This window comes from Mustelus asterias, chromosome 20, assembly GCF_964213995.1.
Source record: "Mustelus asterias chromosome 20, sMusAst1.hap1.1, whole genome shotgun sequence".
In the NCBI taxonomy this organism is placed as follows: Eukaryota; Metazoa; Chordata; class Chondrichthyes; order Carcharhiniformes; family Triakidae; genus Mustelus; species Mustelus asterias.
Genome location: NC_135820.1, coordinates 9,110,242 through 9,131,987, shown reverse-complemented (window position 1 = coordinate 9,131,987; position 21,746 = coordinate 9,110,242). Strand labels below are relative to the sequence as shown.

The window sequence follows — 21,746 nt, the reverse complement described above, 5'->3', positions numbered from 1 at the left end:
AACACAGAGCGGCGACAGTTTACAGAGCGGCGACAGTTGACAGAGCGGGAACTCAGAACGGCATCAGTTTAAAGATCGAGAACACAGAGCGGTGGCAGTTTACAGAGCGGGAACACAGAGCACAACAGTTTAAAGAGCAGGAACACAGAGCGGCGACAGTTGGGAGTTTGGGTGGAAAGGATGGCAGTTTGGGCAGTTCAATGCTCCTCTTGCAGGATGTGGGAAGTAAGGGTCACCATTAGTGACCCTGCTGACTTCACCTGTGGGAGGTGCACCCAGCTCCAGCTCCTCACAGACCGCCGTAGGGAATTGGAGCTGGAACTGGATGAACTTCGGATCATTCGGGAGGCAGAGGGGGTAATAGACAGCAGTTATCGGGAAGTGGTAGCATCTAAAAACGAAGCTAGCTGGGTGACAGTCAGGAGAGGGGAGGGGAGGAAGCAGTCAGTGCAGGGATCCCCTGTAGTTGTTCCCCTCCAAAATAAGTATACCATTTTGGATACTGTGGGAGGGGGAGGGGGGGGGGGGAATGACCTTCCAGGGGTAAGCCACGGTGACCAGGTCTCTGGCATGGAGTCGGGCTCTGTGGCTCAGAAGGGAAAGGGGGAGAATGGACAGCAATAGTAGTGGGGGACTCAATAGAGGCACAGACAGGTAGTTCCGTGGGCGCGAACGAGACTCCAGGATGGTAGTCTGCCTCCCTGGTGCCAGGGTCCTGGATGACTCTGAATGGGTAGAAAGCATCCTAAAAAGGGAGGGTAATCAAACAGACGTCATTGTCCACATTGGTACAAATGACGTAGGCAGAAAGAGCAGGGAGGTCCTGCAAGAGCAATTTAGGGAGTTAGGTAGAAGGCTAAAAAGCAGGACCTCTAGGGTAGCAATCTCTGGATTACTCCCTGTGCCATGTGCCAGTGAGGCTAAGAACAGGGAGATTGTGCAGCTGAACACGTGGCTAAAGAACTGGTGCAGGAGGGAGGGTTTCAGATTCGTGGATCACTGGGAAGTCTTCCACGGAGGATGGGACCTGGACAAGAAGGACGGGTTACACCTGAACTGTAGGGGCATCAATATCCTGGCTGGGAGGTTTGCTAGTGTGGTTCGGGTGGGTTTAAACTAATGTGGCAGGGGGGTTGGGATCAGAAAAATAGGTCAGCAAACGTAGAGACTGGGGACGAGCATGGGGCCAAGACAAGGCTACCTAAGAGGAAGAACAATCTGGGGGAGGATGAACTAAGTGGGCCTGGAGGTCTGGAGTGCATCTGCTTCAATGCAAGGAGCGTAATGGGCAAGACAGCCAAACTTAGAGCCTTAATGCATGCGCGGAACTTGGATGTGGTTGCAATGCCAGAGACTTGGTTAAAAGGACAGGACTGACAGCTGAATATTCCAGGGTATAAGTGTTTTAGCCGAGACAGAGGAGGGGTTAGAAGAGGTGGGGGAGTCGCAATACTGGTTAGGGAGCATATTACAGCGGTACAGAGGGTGGACAATTTGGAAGGACCATGTAACGAGACACTATGGGTGGAGCTCAGAAACAGGAAGGGCACAGTCACTATGCTGGGGGCATACTACAGGCCTCCCAACAGCACACGGGAAGTTGAAGAATGGATATGTAAGGAGATTCTGGACAGAAATCTTAGAAACCCGACATCACAGAAAGAGGCCATTCGTCCCATCGAGTCTGCACCAACCACAATCCCACCCAGGCCCTACCCCCATATCCCTACATATTTACCAACTAATCCCTCTAACCTACGCATCCTAGGACACTAAGGGCAATTTTAGCATGGCCAATCAACCTAACCCGCACATCTTTGGACTGTGGGAGGAAACCGGAGCAGCCGGAGGAAACCCACACAGACACGAGGAGAATGTGCAAACTCCACAGACAGTGACCCAAGCCGGGAATCGAACCCAGGTCCCTGGAGCTGTGAAGCAGCAGTGCTAACCACTGTGCTACCGTGCCGTCCAACAGGTGTAGAAAAAATAATGTTGTAGTGGGAGTCTTTTATTTCCCTCATATAGACTGGAAATCCCTTAGGGCTGGGGGTCCGGACGGGGAAGAATTTGTAAAATGTGTCCAGGAAGGTTCTTTGGAACAATATGTTGATAGTCCAACTGGAGAGGGGGCTATACTGGACCGAGTACTGAGGAATGAGCCCGGTCAGGTCATCAAAGTTTCAGTGGGGGAACATGTGGTGAACAGTGACCACAATTCTGTAAACTTTCGGACAGTCATGGAAAAGGATGAGTGTTGTCCTATGGGTAAGGCTGAATTGGGGGAAGGCTAACTACAGCTGGATTAGGCAGGATTTGGTGGCTGTTGATTGGGAGAGGCTGTTCGAGAGTAAATCCACATCTGGCATCTGGGAGTCTTTTAAGGAGCAGTTGATAGAAGTGCGGGGCAGGCATGTGCCTGTAAAAAGGAAGGACAGGAAAAGTAGGATTCGAGAGCCGTGGCTAACCAGGGAAATTGTGGGTCTAATCAAAAAGAAAAAAGAGGCATACATATGGTCCAGGCAGCTAAAAACAGATGAAGCACTGGAGGAATACAGAGAAAGTAGAAAAGAACTCAAACAGGGAGTTAGAAGGGCAAAAAGGGGTCATAAAATGTCCTTGGCAGACAGGATTAAGGAGAATCCCAAGGCATTTTATACATACGTTAGGAACAAGAGAGTTGTCAGAGAAAGAGTCGGACCTCTCAAGAACAAAGGAGGGGAATTATGCTTAGAACCCGGGGAAGTAGGTGAGATCCTAAATGAATACTTTGCATCAGTATTCACAAAGGATTGGTAGTGTCTCGGAGGGATGTGTAGACCCGTTAGAACAAATCGTAATTACAAGGGAGGAAGTGTTAGGTGTTTTAGGAAGCATTAAGGTCAAATCACTGTGCTGTTGTTGAGTGATTGCCTGCTTTTCGAGAGACTGTAAATGGTCTACTAAATCTCTCATACACTGAAACACTTTCTTCTCTGCCAATCTCAAGTTCTCCACCTCCTGTTATTATGTCCTCTGGGAGGCGCATTGCCCTACAAATCATCAGTTCCAAAGGGGTTAATCCTGTTCCTCGGGATGGAATGGCTTTCTGTCGCAATAACATCTCAGGCAAAGCCTGTACTGAATTGTTTCCTTCCACTAAAATGGCCTTGGCCAAACTATTCTTCAGTGTTCGATTCATTTGTTCTACTATTCCTCAGGTCTGTGGGTGATATGGTATGCAAATCTTTGTTTTAACCCTAACATTCGACAAACTTCTCTTAAAACTCTCCCTGTGAAATGAGTTCCCTGGTCTGAGTCTAACTGAAGAGCCATTCCCCACCTCAATATTATATCATTCACCAATTTCAAAGCCACAGTTTTGGCTGTGGCATCTCTACATGGGAATGCTTTAACCCATCCAGTAAACTGCGCAATAATTAACAAACAATAGGTCTTGCCTTTTTCTCTAGGCCTCCTGTAAAATCCATCTGCAGAAAATCCCATGGTCCTCTGTATCTCGGCTCGTTCCCCATTTTAACCTTGCAATGACAACCTGGTTCCATTAGGCCGCGCTACAATCATTTTTGACAGAATTTCACGATCATTTTGTTAAGGTAACTTGCTTACAGCATATTTTCTTATGTCAGAATTTCCCAAGTTCATCAATTACATTATTATAAAACTTCTTACTTTCCCACTTCTCTGATGCCATACCGTACATGAACACATGATGACGGCGTTGACCATAGAATCTGTCTATCTCTCTCTCTCCACGGACAGGTTCTGATTTCTGTTTGTCTGTCTTATTCATGATGCCTGCGTTGGACTGGGTGGGCACAGTAAGAAGTCTCACAACACCATGTTAAAGTCCAACAGGTTTATTTGGTAGCATGAGCTTTCGGAGCACTGCTCCTCCATCAGGTGAGTGATTTATATTCACTATTCTTTTCGATTCCTCAGACATCTTTGCTGAAATTTCTCTACGTCAATGCCCTCTGCCCCTGCTGAGAACAACAATAACTACGTTTTTCCCCCCAATTCTTCTCTACTGGGGACCTCTCACTGAGGATTCCACGCCAATAACTCAAGAATGCTTCACTCTCCCACGTCCAAGGGCCTTCTTATACCTGGGCGGGCCATTGCCCAGCCCTCCAATAGGTTCTACCCTCTAACGTTACTGATACATGACCATGTTGATTATGCTGAATGAACAGCACCAGGATTCTGTTCCTAGCGAGGAACAATTTACATATTTCCCTTTCTGCACAGCTCTCTCGGCTCAGCTGATGGACAGGTAACAAAATTCTGTCTCCCCCCCCTCGCTTTAAGCATGGATACTTTACTCAGTGACACTGCCTTCTCGACCACAATGACTGTTTGGATCGGTCAACTTATGCATCTGACAACTTGATGTGTTTCTCCTTCTAACTGACTCAGGTGGCATTGTAAAAATACTCATCCTTAGGAGGCACTTCCCGCCGTCAGAGCCTGGTGACTCTATTCCTTCGCTCATCACTAAAAAGACTGTTGGAAAAGGAAAATTTATCAGTTGCATCAATCTCAATAATAATGCATTCAAAATATCAGCATGTGTTTTACAATCATAATCACTCGTTTGACTCAATTACTGCATCTTATATGTGTAAATTACTTCTTATTTGCTCATAAACCTATTTTCAAAGTAATTTAGCTGAATGCTGCTCGCTCTGTCAGTGCCTTAATGCCTGCTGGTTTAAAAATAGGAACCATTCCATTAGGGGTTCCACTTACAGGAACCTGGTCAGACACCCTAATGTGGAGATGCCGGTGTTGGACTGGGGTAAACACAGTAAGAAGTTTAACAACACCAGGTTAAAGTCCAACAGGTTTATTTGGTAGCAAAAGCCACACAAGCTTTCGAAGCTCTAAGCCCTTTCTTCAGGTGAGTGGGAATTCTGTTCACAAACGCGCACACGCGTTCCGCACACACGCGGACGGCCTCAACAGGGATATTGGGTTCATGTCACACTATTTGTAACACCCACAGTTGCGTGGACCTGCAGAGTTTCACTGGCTGTCTTGTCTGGAGACAATACACATCTTTTTAGCCTGTCTTGATGCTCTCTCCACTCCCATTGTTTTGTTTCTTAAAGACTTGATTAGTTGTAAGTATTCACATTCCAACCATTATTCATGTAAATTGAGTCTGTGTCTTTATAAACTCTGTTTGTGAACAGAATTCCCACTCACCTGAAGAAGGGGCTTAGAGCTTCGAAAGCTTGTGTGGCTTTTGCTACCAAATAAACCTGTTGGACTTTAACCTGGTGTTGTTAAACTTCTTACTATGCAGACACCCTAACACATTCCTATCCCTTTACTTCTGTGGTTAAAACAACAAATTATTACAATGTTATACAGAGGATCAATAATACTCTAGTCTAGATGCATTACTACGTATCTTTATAGAGAGTCAATGAGAAAGTCGACCATGAGGACATCTATTCATATACTGCTGTATATGACATTCTGAAATTGGGGTATCCTTGAACCCAGAAATATGATTTTGTACTTCAGTAAATGCTTCTTCTCTTGGAACTGATCCTTATCATTCTCAGCTGGCATAGTAGCTAAGACACAATCATCAGGCAAATCAGATTGAACTAAATCTTCCATAGTAGTATTTAAAATGCTCGTAACTAAAGAAGTTTATACATCGGGAGACAATTCTGAAAAATCAGTTCAAGATGATAACAATTTGTCAGTATGATATTGCTAAGCTAGTTCACCATCATTTCAAACTGTGCAAGAATTTGGACCTGTTTTTGATTAAAACATTTCACACTTGTGGCATAATTACATGCTAACACTCGATCTTGTTGTTGAAATGAGTGTTGTTTTGTCCTCACCTCCCATCTAAAAACTTGAGATTGTTGTTGATGCTCTACCAGTTCTGAAGTTTGTGGAGGTAATTTTAAAAAATCAAACATAGTTCTCAATTTTCTCTTTAATAGTAGTTCAGGTAAACTTCGTCTAGTCACAAGAGTATTATTTTGATAAAATGTCAAAAATCTACTCACAATACCTGATAATGAACCTTGCTTTTTTAAAATTTTAAAATTAATTTTTCAAAGATTGTATGAATCTTTCAACTAATCCATTGGTTGATGGCTGCTAAGGTGTGGATTTTATATGTTGAAAACGACTTAATTCGATATAATCCTCAAACACTTATGGAATAGATCGTGAACAATTATCATTAACAATCTGTTCTCGTTTTCCAAATCTTGTAATGATTTCATCAAGTTTTCATTTTTTTTCAAAAGTTGTAGATCTCATGATAGCAACTTCTGACCACTTTGAGGGTGCATCAATTGTGACAAAGAACATGTAACCCTCAAATGGACCAGCACCGCATTGTTAAACATAAAACAGCACAAGTACAATTTCTGTACAATTTCAAAAAGCTATTCACATGATATTTGTTCACTTTGGAGGAAAAATAGCAAATTGGATTATGTAAATGGAAAAAAATTACAACATGCTACTGTGCAAAGGGACCTGGGGGTCCTTGTGCATGAGACGCAAAAACCCAGTCTGCAGGTGCAACAGGTGATCAAGAAGGCAAATGGGATGTTGGCCTATATTGCAAGGGGGATAGAATATAAAAGCAGAGATGTCTTGCTGCATCTGTACAGGGCATTGGTGAGGCTGCAGCTGGAATACTGTGTGCAGTATTGGTCCCCTTATTTGCGGAAGGATATATTGGCCTTGGAGGGAGTGCAGAGAAGGTTCACCAGGTTGATACCAGAGATGAGGGGTGTTGATTATGAGAGGCTGAGCAGATTGGGTTTGTACTCGTTGGAATTTAGAAGGCTGAGGGGGGGATCTTATAGAGACCTATAAGATAATGAAGGGGCTGGATAGGGTAGAGGTGGAGAGATTCTTTCCACTTAGAAAGGAAGCTAGAACTAGAGGGCACAGCCTCAAAATAAAGGGGGGTCAGTTTAGGACAGAGTTGAGGAGGAACTTCTTCTCTCAGAGGGTGGTGAATCTCTGGAATTCTCTGCCCACTGAAGTGGTGGAGGCTACCTCGTTGAATATGTTTAAATCACGGACAGATGGATTCCTGATCGGTAAGGGAATTACAGGTTATAGGGATCAGGCGGGAAAGTGGAACTGATCCACTTCAGATCAGCCATGATCTTATTGAATGGCGGGGCAGGCTCGAGGGGCTAGATGGCCTACTCCTGCTCCTATTTCTTATGTTCTTATGTTCATATGTAATAGATCACATTATTACTTCTCGCAACTTTGAGTGTACATCAATAATAACTAAAAACATGCAACCCTCAACAGACCAGAAAAATTTACATATAATCATTGTCGTGCTATTACAGACCACTCCCAAGTGTGTAAAGGAGACAATAGTTGTGCATTTCTTATTTGGCAGGAGATTGACAATGTCACACATTTTCTTCAATCTGAAACGCCCAGATGAGAACACCATTAAATCTTGTGACATGTTCTTCTGCAATTATGCAACCAGTTAGATATATAACAGACATCAATTTGACAACGTGGAAATGTATGAGTCAGCCACAATTGCACTGAATGGAGAAATAGGCTCAAAGGGCTGAATAGCCACCTCCTGTTTTGATGTCCATCCTGCAGATCAGTTCATGACTGTCCTTCTCAGTCGGTCCCCATACAGCTCACACACCTGGTTCATGATGAATGATACTGTTTCAGACACTCGCTCCTCTGAACCCCATGACAAAGTGCCACACTGAGCTTGCCCTGTGGCTCATCATTTGTGGAATCACGCTGTGTGCAAATTTGCTACCATGCATCTCACATTACAAGTGTCTGTAGTTTATGATACAAATATACTTTATTGGCTGCAAAGTGCTTTGGGATATCCCAAGATCATGACAGATGTTATACAAACGTCCATTTTTAATTCAATAACTTATAGGTTGCAGGACATGGCAGGAGTGGGGATTATAATAAAGATACATTCACATAAGTTGTTAAACAGTATTATTTCTGATTATGACACACAAGGAGGTCCCTAATCTGTCAGAGTTCCATGATTCTCTATATCAAAATAATTCTATTATAGCTGCTGATTACATTTTTATGCTGTACCCTTGTCTCCGCCCCAACCTCCTACACATTCTCAAAAGGGACATTGAGCAATTGACCCTTTTCTCTCACCTTACCATTTAGAACCGTCATAACTTCATTCAGCACACCCATTCTAACGTGGAGAGAAAAATTGGCTTTGAGAAATAAAAACAAGCGTGCCACACTCCAGAGGATTGAAGGGTAAAAAAAAAATTGGGGGCTGTTTTGCCGAGAGCAGAAGGTTGGTTAAAAAAAAAAGTTTCTCAGCTGGCCAGCAGGAGACTTCTTTAGAATGCTGGTAGTAGAAACACAATAATAGCATTTTGTGTAGCTATGTTCAGCGAAAAGAATTTGCATTCTCTCTCTCCATTGTTTCTGAACTAGAAATTTGTGCACTCGAGCCAAGAGACTGAGCCAGGTCAGAGGGATCACATCACTGTGATAGGGTAAACACTGCACTGACAGAGGGACAGCACTGAGAGAGTTCTGCACTGTCAGAGGGTCAGTAATGAGGGAGTGCTGCTCTGTCGGATTATCAGTACTAATAGAGCACATCACTGTGAGAGGGTCAATACTGAGGGAGTGCATGGAGTCAGTAGAGATAGGTGAGGTGATGAATGAATACTTTTCTTCAGTGTTCACCAAGGAGAGGGGCCATGTTTTTGAGGAAGAGAAGGTGTTACAGGCTAATAGGCTGGAGGAAATAGATGTTCGGAGGGAGGATGTCCTGGCGGTTTTGAATAAACTGAAGGTCGATAAGTCCCCTGGGCCTGATGAAATATATCCTAGGATTCTTTGGGAGGCAAGGGATGAGATTGCAGAGCCTTTGGCTTTGATCTTTGGGTCCTCACTGTCCACGGGGATGGTGCCAGAGGACTGGAGAGTGGCGAATGTTGTTCCTCTGTTTAAGAAAGGGAATAGAAATGACCCTTGTAATTATAGACCGGTTAATCTTACTTCGGTGGTTGGTAAATTGATGGAAAAGATCCTTAGGGATGGGATTTACGACCATTTAGAAAGATGCGGATTAATCCGGGATAGTCAGCACGGATTCGTGAAGGGCAAGTCGTGCCTCACAAATTTGATTGAATTTTTTGAGGAGGTAACTAAGTGTGTTGATAAAGGTAGGGCAGTTGATGTCATATACATGGATTTTAGTAAGGCGTTTGATGAGGTCCCCCATGGTCGGCTTATGATGAAAGTGAGGAGGTGTGGGATAGAGGGAAAGTTGGCAGATTGGATAGGTAACTGGCTATCTGATCGAAGACAGAGGGTGGTGGTGGATGGAAAATTTTCGGATTGGAGGCAGGTTGCTAGCGGAGTGCCACAGGGATCAGTGCTTGGTCCTCTGCTCTTTGTGATTTTTATTAATGACTTAGAGAGGGGGCTGAAGGGTGGATCAGTAAATTTGCTGATGACACCAAGATTGGTGGAGTAGTGGATGAGGTGGAGGGCTGTTGTAGGCTGCAAAGAGACATACATAGGATGCAAAGCTGGGCTGAAAAATGGCAAATGGAGTTTAACCCTGATAAATGTGAGGTGATTCATTTTGGTCGGGCTAATTGAAATGTAGATTACAGGGTCAAAGGTAAGGTTCTGAAGACTGTGGAGGAACAGAGAGATCTTGGGGTCCATATCCACAGATCTCTAAAGGTTGCCACTCAAGTGGATAGAGCTGTGAAGAAGGCCTATACTGTGTTAGCTTTTATTAACAGGGGGTTGGAGTTTAAGAGCCGTGGGGTTATGCTGCAACTGTACAGGACCTTGGTGAGACCACATTTGGAATATTGTGTGCAGTTCTGGTCACCTCACTATAAGAAGGATGTGGAAGCGCTGGAAAGAGTGCAGAGGAGATTTACCAGGATGCTGCCTGGTTTGGAGGGTAGGTCTTCTGAGGAAAGGTTGAGGGAGCTAGGGCTGTTCTCTCTGGAGCGGAGGAGGCTGAGGGGAGACTTAATAGAGGTTTATAAAATGATGAAGGGGATAGATAGAGTGAACGTTCAAAGACTATTTCCTCGGGTGGATAGAGCTATTACAAGGGGGCATAACTATAGGGTTCGTGGTGGGAGATATAGGAAGGATATCAGAGGTAGGTTCTTTACGCAGAGAGTGGTTGGGGTGTGGAATGGACTGCCTGCAGTGATAGTGGAGTCAGACACTTTAGGAACATTTAAGCGGTTATTGGATAGGCACATGGAGCACACTAGGATGATAGGGAGTGGGATAGCTTGATCTTGGTTTCAGATAAAGCTCGGCACAACATTGTGGGCCGAAGGGCCTGTTCTGTGCTGTATTGTTCTATGTTCTATCTATGTTCTATCACAGAGGGAGTCAGTACCAAGGGAGAAGCATAGTGAGGGTGTCAGTGCTAAGGGAGCACTGCGCGAGTGTTGTACTGTATGAGTATCAATACTGAGGGAGTGCTGCACTGTCAGAGGGTCAGTGATAATGGAGAGTGCTGCACTGTTTAAGGGACAGCAGTGAGAGTCCTGCAGTGTACTTCTGATGGGATGCGAAACAGTAGATCATCTGCTCTCAAGTGTTCAGGGAAGATCCCACAACCATGACTGAAGAACAGAAGTGCGGAGAACTTCCTGGGGTCCATGATTCATCTCTCAACCAACATCACTGAAGCAACAGATAATCTGCTCATCATAACATTGCTCTTTGTGTGAGCTGGCTGTGCACTGACTGGCTGCTAGGTTACCTATTACAAGTGACCACATTTCAAATGAACAACTTCATTGGCTGTAAAGTGCTTTGCGACCTCCCCTTGCTGTGAGAGGGATTCCCAAAATTGGGAATTATTTACCAATACCGTGTGTGGGAAGGCTGGAAAGTGCAGGAGAGAGAAAACTACTGACATGAAACAACTTCCCCAGGGTTCGCTGGGTAATGGATAGGCAGGAGACCTTCGTGATTGATCAGTGTGGAGAGAAGGATCAGGAGCCAGCTCCTTAACAGCACAGATTCCTAAACATGATTTACGTGCGTGTCCATATGGGTCGAAGGCAGAGTGCGTGACATCCAGATCGTAGCTATGCCACACGGTACAACTTCATCCGGCTGTATTCTGTCCGGTCGGTCCTGGCTGCCCAGATAAAGAGGGCAGCAGCCATGAGCTGGAGAGGGGCAGAGACGCAGGCCAGGCAGAAAGACCAGCCATAATCTCCCTCCAGGAGCAACTGCGGGTCCTGGGTCTTGGCGTGCAGGAGTTCAACATTGGCAACAAAACAGGCCACGGTAGCGAGTGTACAGAGTCCTGGCAGGAGAAAAACCAGAGAGAAGGTCACAACAGCAGATACACCAACCAAAATACCATGTGAATAAAACAACCTGCTCAAAGTCAGATTTGGATTGAATGTCCTGAGGCACCATTCTGTACAAACACAATCCGATAGTTATTAAACATCGTGAATGATTGGTTTGAACTCCACTGGGTCCGATCGCTTCATGAAATCAAAATGCTGGCCTCTGAAAATGCTTCACAAAAAACTGATTTGAAGTTGAAAGGTCGTGGATTCAAATGTCACTCCAAGAGTTTATCATAGTAACTGAACCCGGCTCTCTTGTGAAATATTGAGGCGGTACTGAACTACCAGAGGGTCAGTACTGAGCGAGTGCTGCACTGCCAGAGGGTCAGCACTGAATCAGCACCACACCGTTGGAGGGTCCATACTGAAAGAGCATTGTAGTAGTTGGTTGAGGGTTAGACCTTGGGAACTATGGAGAGGGAGAGACTGCCGTTAGATTCTACCTGCGAGAAGGTGTAGCACTCCAGTGCCAATGGCTGGATAGAGGGTGTGACAGGAACACGCACACAATCCAATCAATGCTCCAAAACACATCAGTCCTAAGCTGATAAATGGGAGTAGAATCTGACAGCGACTCAGGTCTGTGAGAGACAGAGAGGGAGAGTTGTAGAGGGACAAAGAAAGTGAGATCTCTTAACTTTTATAGAATAAGGTACATGCAGGTAATAAATCACAGCATTTTCATATTGATCAAGGAGGAAGAGCTAAATGGCCTCCTGCTGTTCCAGTGTAACAGGCTCAGGGGGCTGAATAGCCTCCCTCTGTTTCTGTGATATGGGTTTGAGGGGCTGAATGGCCTCTTCTTGTTTCTATGCGACACCTTGATGCAGCTGAATTGCATCTTCCTGTGTAATGGGCGAGAGGAGTTTAATGGGGCCCTCCTGTTTTTGTACAACAGGCTCAAGGGGCTGAATGGCTTCTGCCTGTAAAATCCCTACAGTGTAGGAGGCCATTTGGCCCATCAAGCCTGATCCAGACCCAATCCCCAGAACCCCAGCTATTAACTCGGCTGGTTCCCCTGATTCTATGGGGCAATTTAGTATGGCCAATCAATATAACCCGCACATCTCTGGAGTGTGGGAGGAATGATGTGGAGATGCCGGCGTTGGACTGGGGTAAACACAGTAAGAAGTTTAACAACACCAGGTTAAAGTCCAACAGGTTTATTTGGTAGCAAAAGCCACACAAGCTTTCGGAGCTCCAAGCCCCTTCTTCAGGTGAGTGGGAATTCTGTTCACAAACAGGGCACATAAAGACACAGACTCAATTTACATGAATAATGGTTGGAATGCGAATACTTACAGCTAATCAAATCTTTAAGATACAAACAACGTGAGTGGAGAGAGCATCAAGACAGGCTTAAAAAGATGTGTATTGTCTCCAGACAAGACAGTCAGTGAAACTCTGCAGGTCCAGGCAAGCTGTGGGGGTTACAAATAGTGTGACATGAACCCAATATCCTGGTTGAGGCCGTCCTCGTGTGTGTGGAACTTGGCTATCAGTTTCTGCTCAGCGACTCTGCGCCATCGTGTGTTGTGAAGGCTGCCTTGGAGAACGCTTACCCGAATATCAGAGGCCGAATGCCCGTGACCGCTGAAGTGCTCCCCAACAGGAAGAGAACAGTCTTGCCTGGTGATTGTCGAGTGGTGTTCATTCATCCGTTGTCGCAGCGTCTGCATAGTTTCCCCAAGGTACCATGCCTCGGGACATCCTTTCCTGCAGCATATCAGGTAGACAACGTTGGCCGAGTTGCAAGAGTATGTACCGTGTACCTGGTGGATGGTGTTCTCACGTGAGATGACGGCATCTGTGTCGATGATCCGGTACGTCTTGCAGAGGTTGCTGTGGCAGGGTTGTGTGGTGTCGTGGTCACTGTTCTCCTGAAGGCTGGGTAGTTTGCTGCGGACAATGGTCTGTTTGAGGTTGTGCGGTTGTTTGAAGGCAAGAAGTGGGGGTGTGGGGATGGCCTTGGCGAGATGTTCGTCTTCATCAATGACATGTTGAAGGCTCCGGAGGAGATGCCGTAGCTTCTCCGCTCCGGGGAAGTACTGGACGACGAAACTGATAGCCAAGTTCCGCACACACGAGGACGGCCTCAACCGGGATATTGGGTTCATGTCACACTATTTGTAACCCCCACAGCTTGCCTGGACCTGCAGAGTTTCACTGGCTGTCTTGTCTGGAGACAATACACATCTTTTTAGCCTGTCTTGATGCTCTCTCCACTCACGTTGTTTGTATCTTAAAGACTTGATTAGCTGGAAGTATTCGCATTCCAACCATTATTCATGTAAATTGAGTCTGTGTCTTTATATGCCCTGTTTGTGAACAGAATTCCCACTCACCTGAAGAAGGGGCTTGGAGCTCCGAAAGCTTGTGTGGCTTTTGCTACCAAATAAACCTGTTGGACTTTAACCTGGTGTTGTTAAACTTCTTACTGTGTGGGAGGAAACCAGAGCACCTGGAGGAAACTCATGCAGACTCGGGGAGAACATGCAAACTCCACACAGTCACCCGAGGCCGGTATTGGACCCAGGTTCCTCGCGCTGTGTGGCAGCAGTGCTAACCATTGTGCCATCGTGTAACAGACTCTCAAGATTGAATGATCTTCTCCTGTTCCTGTGTAACAGGCTTGAGGAGCTGAATGGCCTCTGCCTGTTCCTGTGTAACAGACCCAAAGGGCTGAACGATGTCCCTCTGCTGTTCTGGGGACAGCAAAGTTTGAATGATGGGCGACAGGCTGAGAGGGGAGTTTCTCCATGATAATTCTGGACCTGGATATCAGGGTGCAGGGGGAAAGAACACTCAGAACAAACTATATCTTGTAGACAACACATGGATGAAGAGCAAAGCAAACTCACAGGTTCTCACGTAATCAACTCCACTGTTGTGGTTTCCGACCTGTGCGTACTTTGGTGTGAACTGGTCTTGTAAAGAGAAGCTGACGCACAGTGTGTCCTGTTTCACACCTGGAACACAGTGCAGAGAAAATCCAAGTCAGCAATTAAGACCTCCCTCCCCCGCCCCGCCTTGACATTCAATAATGTTACTGTCTACATCTCTGAGGGTTACCATTGACCAGAAACTCAACTGGGTTCGCCACATCAACAGTGGCTACAAGATCAGGTCAGAGGCTAGGAATACTGCAGCGGGTAATTCACCTGACTCCCAAAAACCTGTCCAGGCACAAGTCAGGAGTGTCATGGAATACCCTCCACTTGCCTGGATGGGTGCAGCTCCAACAACGCAAGAAGCTTGACACCATCCAGGACAAAGCAACCCTGTTTGATTGGCATCACATCCACAAATATCCAATCCCTCCACCGCCAACTCTCAATAGCAGCAGTGCGTACTATCTACAAGATGAACTGCAGCAATTCACCAAAGATCCTCAAACAGCACTTTCCAAACCCATGACTACTTCTAGAAGGACAAGGACAACTGATACATGGGAACACTACCACCTGAAAGTTCCCCTCCAAACCACTCACCATCCTGACTTGGAATTCTATCTCCATTCCTTCACTGTTGCTGGGTCAAAATCCTGGAAATCCCTCCCTAATGGCATTTTGGGTCAACTTGCAGTACGTGGACTGCAGCCCTTAAAGAAGGCAGCTCACGACCACCTTCTCAAGGGCAACATGGGATGGGCAATAAACGCTGGCCAGCCAGCGATGTCCATATCCCCCGATTGAGTAAAGAAAATTGAGAGGGACAGTGAAAAGCTGCATTCAGAAAGAAGCAACATCAAGAGGAATAGGGCATTTGGCCCTTCGAGCCGGCTCCCCCATTCAATCTGATATGCTGATCCTCTATCTGCTCCTCCCCCGCTCATACCATGCCTCCTTATACCTCTGGAGTATAGAAATGTATCTATTTCTTTCTTAAATATATTCAGTGACTTGGTCTCCAGTCCTTCTGTAGCAGAGGATTCCAGCTTCATCACCTTCTGAGTGAAGCGCTTTCCCCTTATCTTGGTAATAAATGGCTTCCCTCATATCCTGAGGCTGTGACCATTTGTTCTGGACACCACCATTTAGAGGAAACAACATCCCTGCAACCAGTCTGTCCAGCTCTGTCAGCATTTTATACGTTTCAATTATTCTTCAGAGCTTCAGCGAATGCAGGTCCAGTCGACCCAGTCTCTCTGGTGAACCTTTGCTTCACAAAGGAAACAAAAACTGCACATGATGCTCCAGGTATGGTCTCACCAAGGCCATGTAGAGCTGCAGTAAAGCATATTTGCTAAAGTCCTTTTGCAATGAAGGGAGCATGTGAGGGAGAGTGCAGTGAAGATTTACAGGGAATGTTGCCAGTCCTGAAGAATCTTGGCAATGGAGAAAGATTTGATTGGCTGGGATTGTTTTCGCTTTTCTATTTACCTCAACAGGTTAGTAGGAAAAACCAGGGTGCACGGATTTGGAAAAGAATTAGAGGAGAGCGAAGACTTTCACCCACAGGCTGATACGGATGTGGATGGAGCTCAAAGAAGCTGTCAGCTCATTTAAAAAGAATGCCGATGTCTAATGAAAACCATGATCGATAGTACAGTAGACAGATAGCTAGATATTACTGAGAGATTTGGCAAGTCACAATGGGCAAAACCTCCTTCATTTTGTCCTGCAAACTTCATATGATGCAGAGGAGAGATGGTGAGGGGAGGACCAGATTGGGGGAGGAACAGGTTTGGGCAAGGGCTGGGGTGTGTTGGGGGTGTGGTGGATGTGAGTCAGAGACACGGAGGGAATGATCCTGGCTCAAAGAGTTGTCGGTAGACAAAGTCAAAAGCGTGTACAAACCTTGTGGCGGGGGTTTGAACCAGTGCCCCTCCTCGGGGACACTGATACATCTCCTCCACAGGCCGATGGTGCCATTGTACTTGTAGAGTGCACGGGAGTACATATACTCGTCACTGTCCTCACTCTTAAACTCCTCGCTGGGTGGATTCGTCGAGTGCAGGTTGGCACCATTTGTCTCGGACAGGCTGAACGGGCTCCGGTACTCATACCAGTGATCGGTTCCAATGGCCGCGGCGATGTACACTGCCGAGATCAGCGCCAGGACACTCCCAATCACCAGCGCTGTGGCAAACCGGTTGTCCACCATCACATCAGTAGTTTGTTTGTGCCAGCTGTGGGAAGAAAGATAGGATGTTAAAACAAAGGAGTAGAGAGAATAGAGGAGATGGAGAGGGAGAAGGCAGAGGAGGGGCAGAGGGAAAGCAGGGGGTTGCAGGAAGGAGGAAATGGGAGATTGAGCGAGCACAGACGCAGAACAGGCAACTTGAATGAGTACACAAAAGATGGAAGGACAAATAAGAGCGGTGAGTGGCTGAGGGAAAGATGAAGAGCGCAAATGAGTAGGATAGCAGGACAGAACAAAATAGCGAGTAAGCATTGGACAAAAAGATCAAGTGTGTTACAGTTGAATAGACAGGGAGTGGACAATAGACAATGCAAGAGAGACAGACTTGTGTATAAATGCAGCCCAGTCAAGGATCAGGGAGTGGGCAGTGAAACAGAGAGAGGCCCTTACATATAAACACAATTACTCCTTTGTTGCACTTACCCCTTCCCCAACCACACCCCCAATAACCTGTCCCATATATCCCACACTATACATCTGACCCCTGTCACTGTCAACACTCGGCCAAATTACCTTCTCTGTGCCCCTCTCTCTCAGCCTAGGGCACTAATAACAAATCGGATCCCTCATTTTTTCCCGAATAGGCATAGGGGTCAGTTAGTTCATTCGACAAAGTACCCAACTGCTCTCTCAATCCTTGTTGTAACTTGAAGCTCTCCATCAACCTTCAAATAAACACACCACCACCCCTGATCCTGAAGGGAAAACTCGCCAATCGGAGATCAAACACAAGGGGGCTGCAGTGGATTGGGGCTGAGACAGGGGGCGGGTTAAAGGCAGACAGGCACAGGAGAGCTCGAGGGATCCCAGTGGAGGCTGGCTCTCGCGTTTCTACAGTGTCTTGCATGAAGTCTGGATCTTCCAAAGAATTTCACAATCAATTAAGCCCTTACATTCAAAATGTCTCCATCCCTCTACCTGGTAACAGTGAGAGTCTTTTCACAACCTTGGTGTCACATTTGATCCCAAGATGAGCTTCCAATTATATATTCATGCCATGACGAAGACCACCTACTTCCACCTCCATATCTGCTTCATCCGTCTCAGTTCATTGCTGCTGAGACCCTCATCCACGCTTCACTATTTCCAGAACATAAAATATAGCAGAAGTAGGCCATTTAGCCCATCAAGCCTGCTCTGCCATTCAATCAGATCATGACTGATCTTATACAATAATCCTGAACTTCATTTTTACTTGCAGCAAGTCCCATTCTCCTCTCAGCCTATGTTCACTGATGGACACTGGCTCCTGGTCAAGCAATGTCTTGACTTTGACATTTTCATCCTTGTTTCCAAATACCTCCATTGCCAAAGTCCTCCTTATTGCTGCGATCTTCAACCCCGTAACATACTGAGATCTTTGCACTGTACTATCACTAACCTTGTGCTCTGATTCAATTATATGTGCTTCACTACTGGCAGCCGTGCCTTCAGCTGCCTGTGCAAAAAGCTGCACAATTCCTTCCCTGCAACTCCCCTTCTCACTTTTCTTCTTGAAGAAACTTTGTATAATCTTTGTGTTTGACCAAGCTTTTGGTCAACTGAGCTCCTTCTGTGCTTCAGTGTGATATTCTGTTTATAATGCTGCAGTGAAGGACCATGAGATGTTTCATTACGTCAAAGGTACTATATGCGTAATACTAAATATAGCAAATACCTCCCACTTTCTGTGCCTTTTACCTTTGACAAAGAGTCATCTGGATTCGAAACACCAGCTATTTTCTCTCCTTAGAGATGCTGCCAGACCTGCTGAGATTATCAGCATTTTCTCTTTTGGTTTCAGATTTCAGCATCCGCAGTAATTTGCTTTTATTACTTTATGCGTTGATGCTTCAATGCCAATTTGCATATAGCCAAATCCCACACAGCAGGACTTATGATGGAATCTTGCTGTGAGCAAATTTGCTGTTGTTTATGGTATTTCACTTTTGTTGACTGAGGCACAATTCATGTGTCAGCCGTGACTGTGTGTGAGCACCCTTGCCTCATGAGCACATGGGATAGGGTTCCACTTGGTGACTCTTAACTTGCAAACCAGAGGTGACAGTGCGTGGAGAAAGCACCACCCTCATTTGAGGGTGCCACTTTTCCAACCAAGAGTTGCTGCTCCCATCTAGACATAAAAGCGCCACCACAAGTTAACACCCACCCAAATTGCCTGCAACATTACAACAGTGAGGCTTAGAATGAAAAAAAATCACTTTGATGGCAGAGACATCCAGTGTTCCTAAACAGAGCCACCTAAATCCAGATCTTTAGCTGTGTTTGATGTGGCCATGAAATGCTGGTGTTGGACTGGGGTAGGCACAGTAAGAAGTCTCACAACCAGGTTAAAGTCCGACAGGTTTATTTGGTAGCATGAGCTTTCAGACCGTTGCCCCTTCATCAGGTGAGTGACCTTAACCTGGTGTTGTGAGACTTCTTACTGTGTTTGATGTGAGGATTCCAGAGAACTGAACCCCAAATCCCCATTCCACACGAAGGGATCTTTCACATCCACCTGAGGGTGGAGCCCAGGCACAAATTAATGAGGTCCCTCTGACACTCAGCCTGAACCACCACATCTTCGCCCCTCTCTGCTCTGAGGAGAACAGTCCCAGCTTCTCCACAACTAACAAGCCACAGCAGCATCACTACCCCCGGCCGGCGCTCTGATTCTCCTCCCTCCCACCTCTCTCCCCACCCAGAGGTTCAATTACCCACATCCTCACCAGGTGCCAGCCGTTTTCGGCCGCTTCCGGTCCACCGAAGGGAAGGCGGGCACCTCCGGCGTCTGTCGTCATCACGTTCAATTGGGAGACGCCCACTCCCGGACGTCAGTCACCTCGGGTACCGCCTGCTTTTGGGCGTCTCCCCAGTCGGTCCCGCCTATATCTTGACGTCACCCCTATGGGTCCCCACCCCCTCCACCTTGAATGGACGTCACCAGCCGACAGAGCTCGTCACAACTCCACCCGAGACTCCGCCCCTTGAACAGGAGCTGCAGCCCCGCCCTCATGTCACGTGGTGCTACCCAGAGCTGCCATTTTGAAAGTGAGGATAAAGTGAGGCTACAAAATAAACGTCTTGGATTTTAACCTAATGTTGTTAAAACTCTTACTGTGTTTACCCCAGTCCAACGCCGGAATCTCCACATCATTTTGAAAGTACCCAGCCGGTTTCCCTGATTTTAAGGCGATATGAAAGAAACGGGAGTCGCAAAGTACAAAGAGATCATTCACTGAAAGTCTTGAGGCCAATGTGACTCTCGTTCGGTTCATACTCGAATGATGAGATTTTCTTCCCTGTTGACAGATGCTGCCAGATGTATTGAGTTTTTCCCCGTAGATTCTGTACAGAGCAGAGTCCATTCGGCCCATCGAGTCTGTACTGACTCTCCACCTTACCCGGCCCCCTATCCCCATAACCCCATGCACTTATCATGGATATTCCCCCTAACCTACACATCTTTGGGAACAAATGCATGCAGACACACAGAGAACATGCAGACTCTGCACAGTCTACTTATTTTTGACTATTCCCAGGTTCCAGTCTTTCCCACAAGGGACAACAGTCCAGCGCAGAGCTCCCAAAGAGTCTTTATCAATTACAGTACAATCACCTCTCATTCTAAGCTCCAATGGGTACATAGGGTGGCACGGTGGCACAGTGGTTAGCACTGCTGCCTCACTGCGCCAGGGACCTGAGTTCGATTCCCTGCTTGGGTCACTGACTGTGTGGTGTTTGCATGTTCTCCCGTGTCTGCGTGGGTTTCCTCCCACAGTCTGAACGATGTGTTGGTTAGGTGCATTGACCCGAACAGGGCCGGAGGGAGGCGACTTGGGGAATTTCACAGTAATTTTATTGCAGTGTTAATGTAAGCCTTCCTTATGAATGATAAATAAAACTTTTAACTTTAACTTTACAAACCCAAGCTGCTCAAGAAGCCCAACCCCTCATCCCTGGAATCGACTTAACGAACATTCTCTGAATTGCCTTCAATGCAGTAAGGAGATCACAGTACTCTATGCAGTCTCACTAATGCCGTGTACTGCTGTAACAAGACTTTCCTACTTCTGTACTCCATGCCTCTTGCAACAAAGGGATTCACCTTCCAAATTTCATGCTGTTTCTGCAAGCTAACATGATGTCATAACAAGGCACCCAGATCCCTCTGTATCACAGCATTTTACTGTCTATTATATTTCATAATTTGTTTTTGTGCTCTTCCTGCTAAAGCGAACAAACTCACATTTTGTCACATTGTACTCCATCTGCCAATTTTTTGCCCACTCACTTAACCTCGCTATATCCCTCTCCAGACTTTGTATCTTCCTTACAACTTGCTTTCTTGCCTATCTTTGTATCAATGGCAAATTCGACTATTCGGGCGGCACAGTGGTTAGCATTACTGCCTCACAGCGCCAGGGACTCGGGTTCAATTCCCGGCTTGGGTCACTGTGTGGAGTTTGCCCATCCTCCCGTGCCTGTGTGGGTTTCCTCCAGGTGCTCCGGTTTCCTTCCATAGTCCAAAAATGTGCCGGTTAGGTTGATTGGCCATGTTAAACTACCCCGTAGTATTAAGGGGCTGGCTAGGGTAAATGCATGGGAATATGGGGATAAGGCCTGGGTGGGATTGTGGTCGGTGCAGGCTCGATGGCCTCCTTCTGGACTGTAGGATCCGATCATTCTATACTACATGTGGTCCCTTCATCTAAACTATTGAAACAGATCATAAATAGTTGAAGCCCCAGTACTGATCCCTGCGTGATGCCATCGGTTAAAGTTTATTTTAGGTTGCAAATGACCAATTTCTCCTGACTCTTCTTCCCGGTGAGGTATCTAATCTTCTCTGACCACGACAACAGATCACCCCATCCCACATGAGCTTGAATCTTGTGTAGTAAATTTTTACATGGCACCTTGTCAAATGCTTTTTAGCAATCTAAAATTTATCTCTTCAAATCCTCTTTAATGCTGCCTCCAATTTCTTTACATCAATGGACCCTGGTAATTGGACTCCCTGCTGATGGAAATTTGTCCTTCCAGTCCCCTCCCTCTCGCCCCTGCATCATTTTATTCGCCTCAATTATATGTCCACTCAGTCTCCTCATTTCCAAGGAAAACAACCCCAGCCCCTCCAGTCTGTCCTCATCATTCAGATTATCCATTCCCAGCAGGAACTTCTTTAAATCACCTCCTGCCACCTTGTCCTCAGGA

The 21,746-nt window shown here is 46.2% G+C and overlaps 1 protein-coding gene across 4 annotated transcripts in view; it reads right to left on the bottom strand.

The window, feature by feature from the left end:
* Window positions 1-10,132: 10,132 nt before the first annotated feature.
* LOC144508405 (claudin domain-containing protein 1-like) overlaps window positions 10,133-21,746 on the bottom strand; it is a 41,316-nt gene continuing 29,702 nt past the window's right edge. For 2 of the 4 annotated variants that reach the window (XM_078236288.1, XM_078236287.1), the window contains 4 exons: window positions 16,202-16,533; window positions 14,264-14,371; window positions 11,846-11,983; window positions 10,133-11,350 (listed from right to left, as the gene is read on the bottom strand). In XM_078236288.1, the coding sequence (XP_078092414.1) occupies window positions 11,127-11,350; window positions 11,846-11,983; window positions 14,264-14,371; window positions 16,202-16,508 (777 nt within the window). In that variant the 5' untranslated portion in view covers window positions 16,509-16,533 and the 3' untranslated portion in view covers window positions 10,133-11,126. Of the gene's footprint in view, window positions 11,351-11,845; window positions 11,984-14,263; window positions 14,372-16,201; window positions 16,534-19,250; window positions 19,304-21,746 lie in introns of those variants that run through there. The other 2 variants (XM_078236290.1, XM_078236289.1) reach the window with 2 other exon arrangements.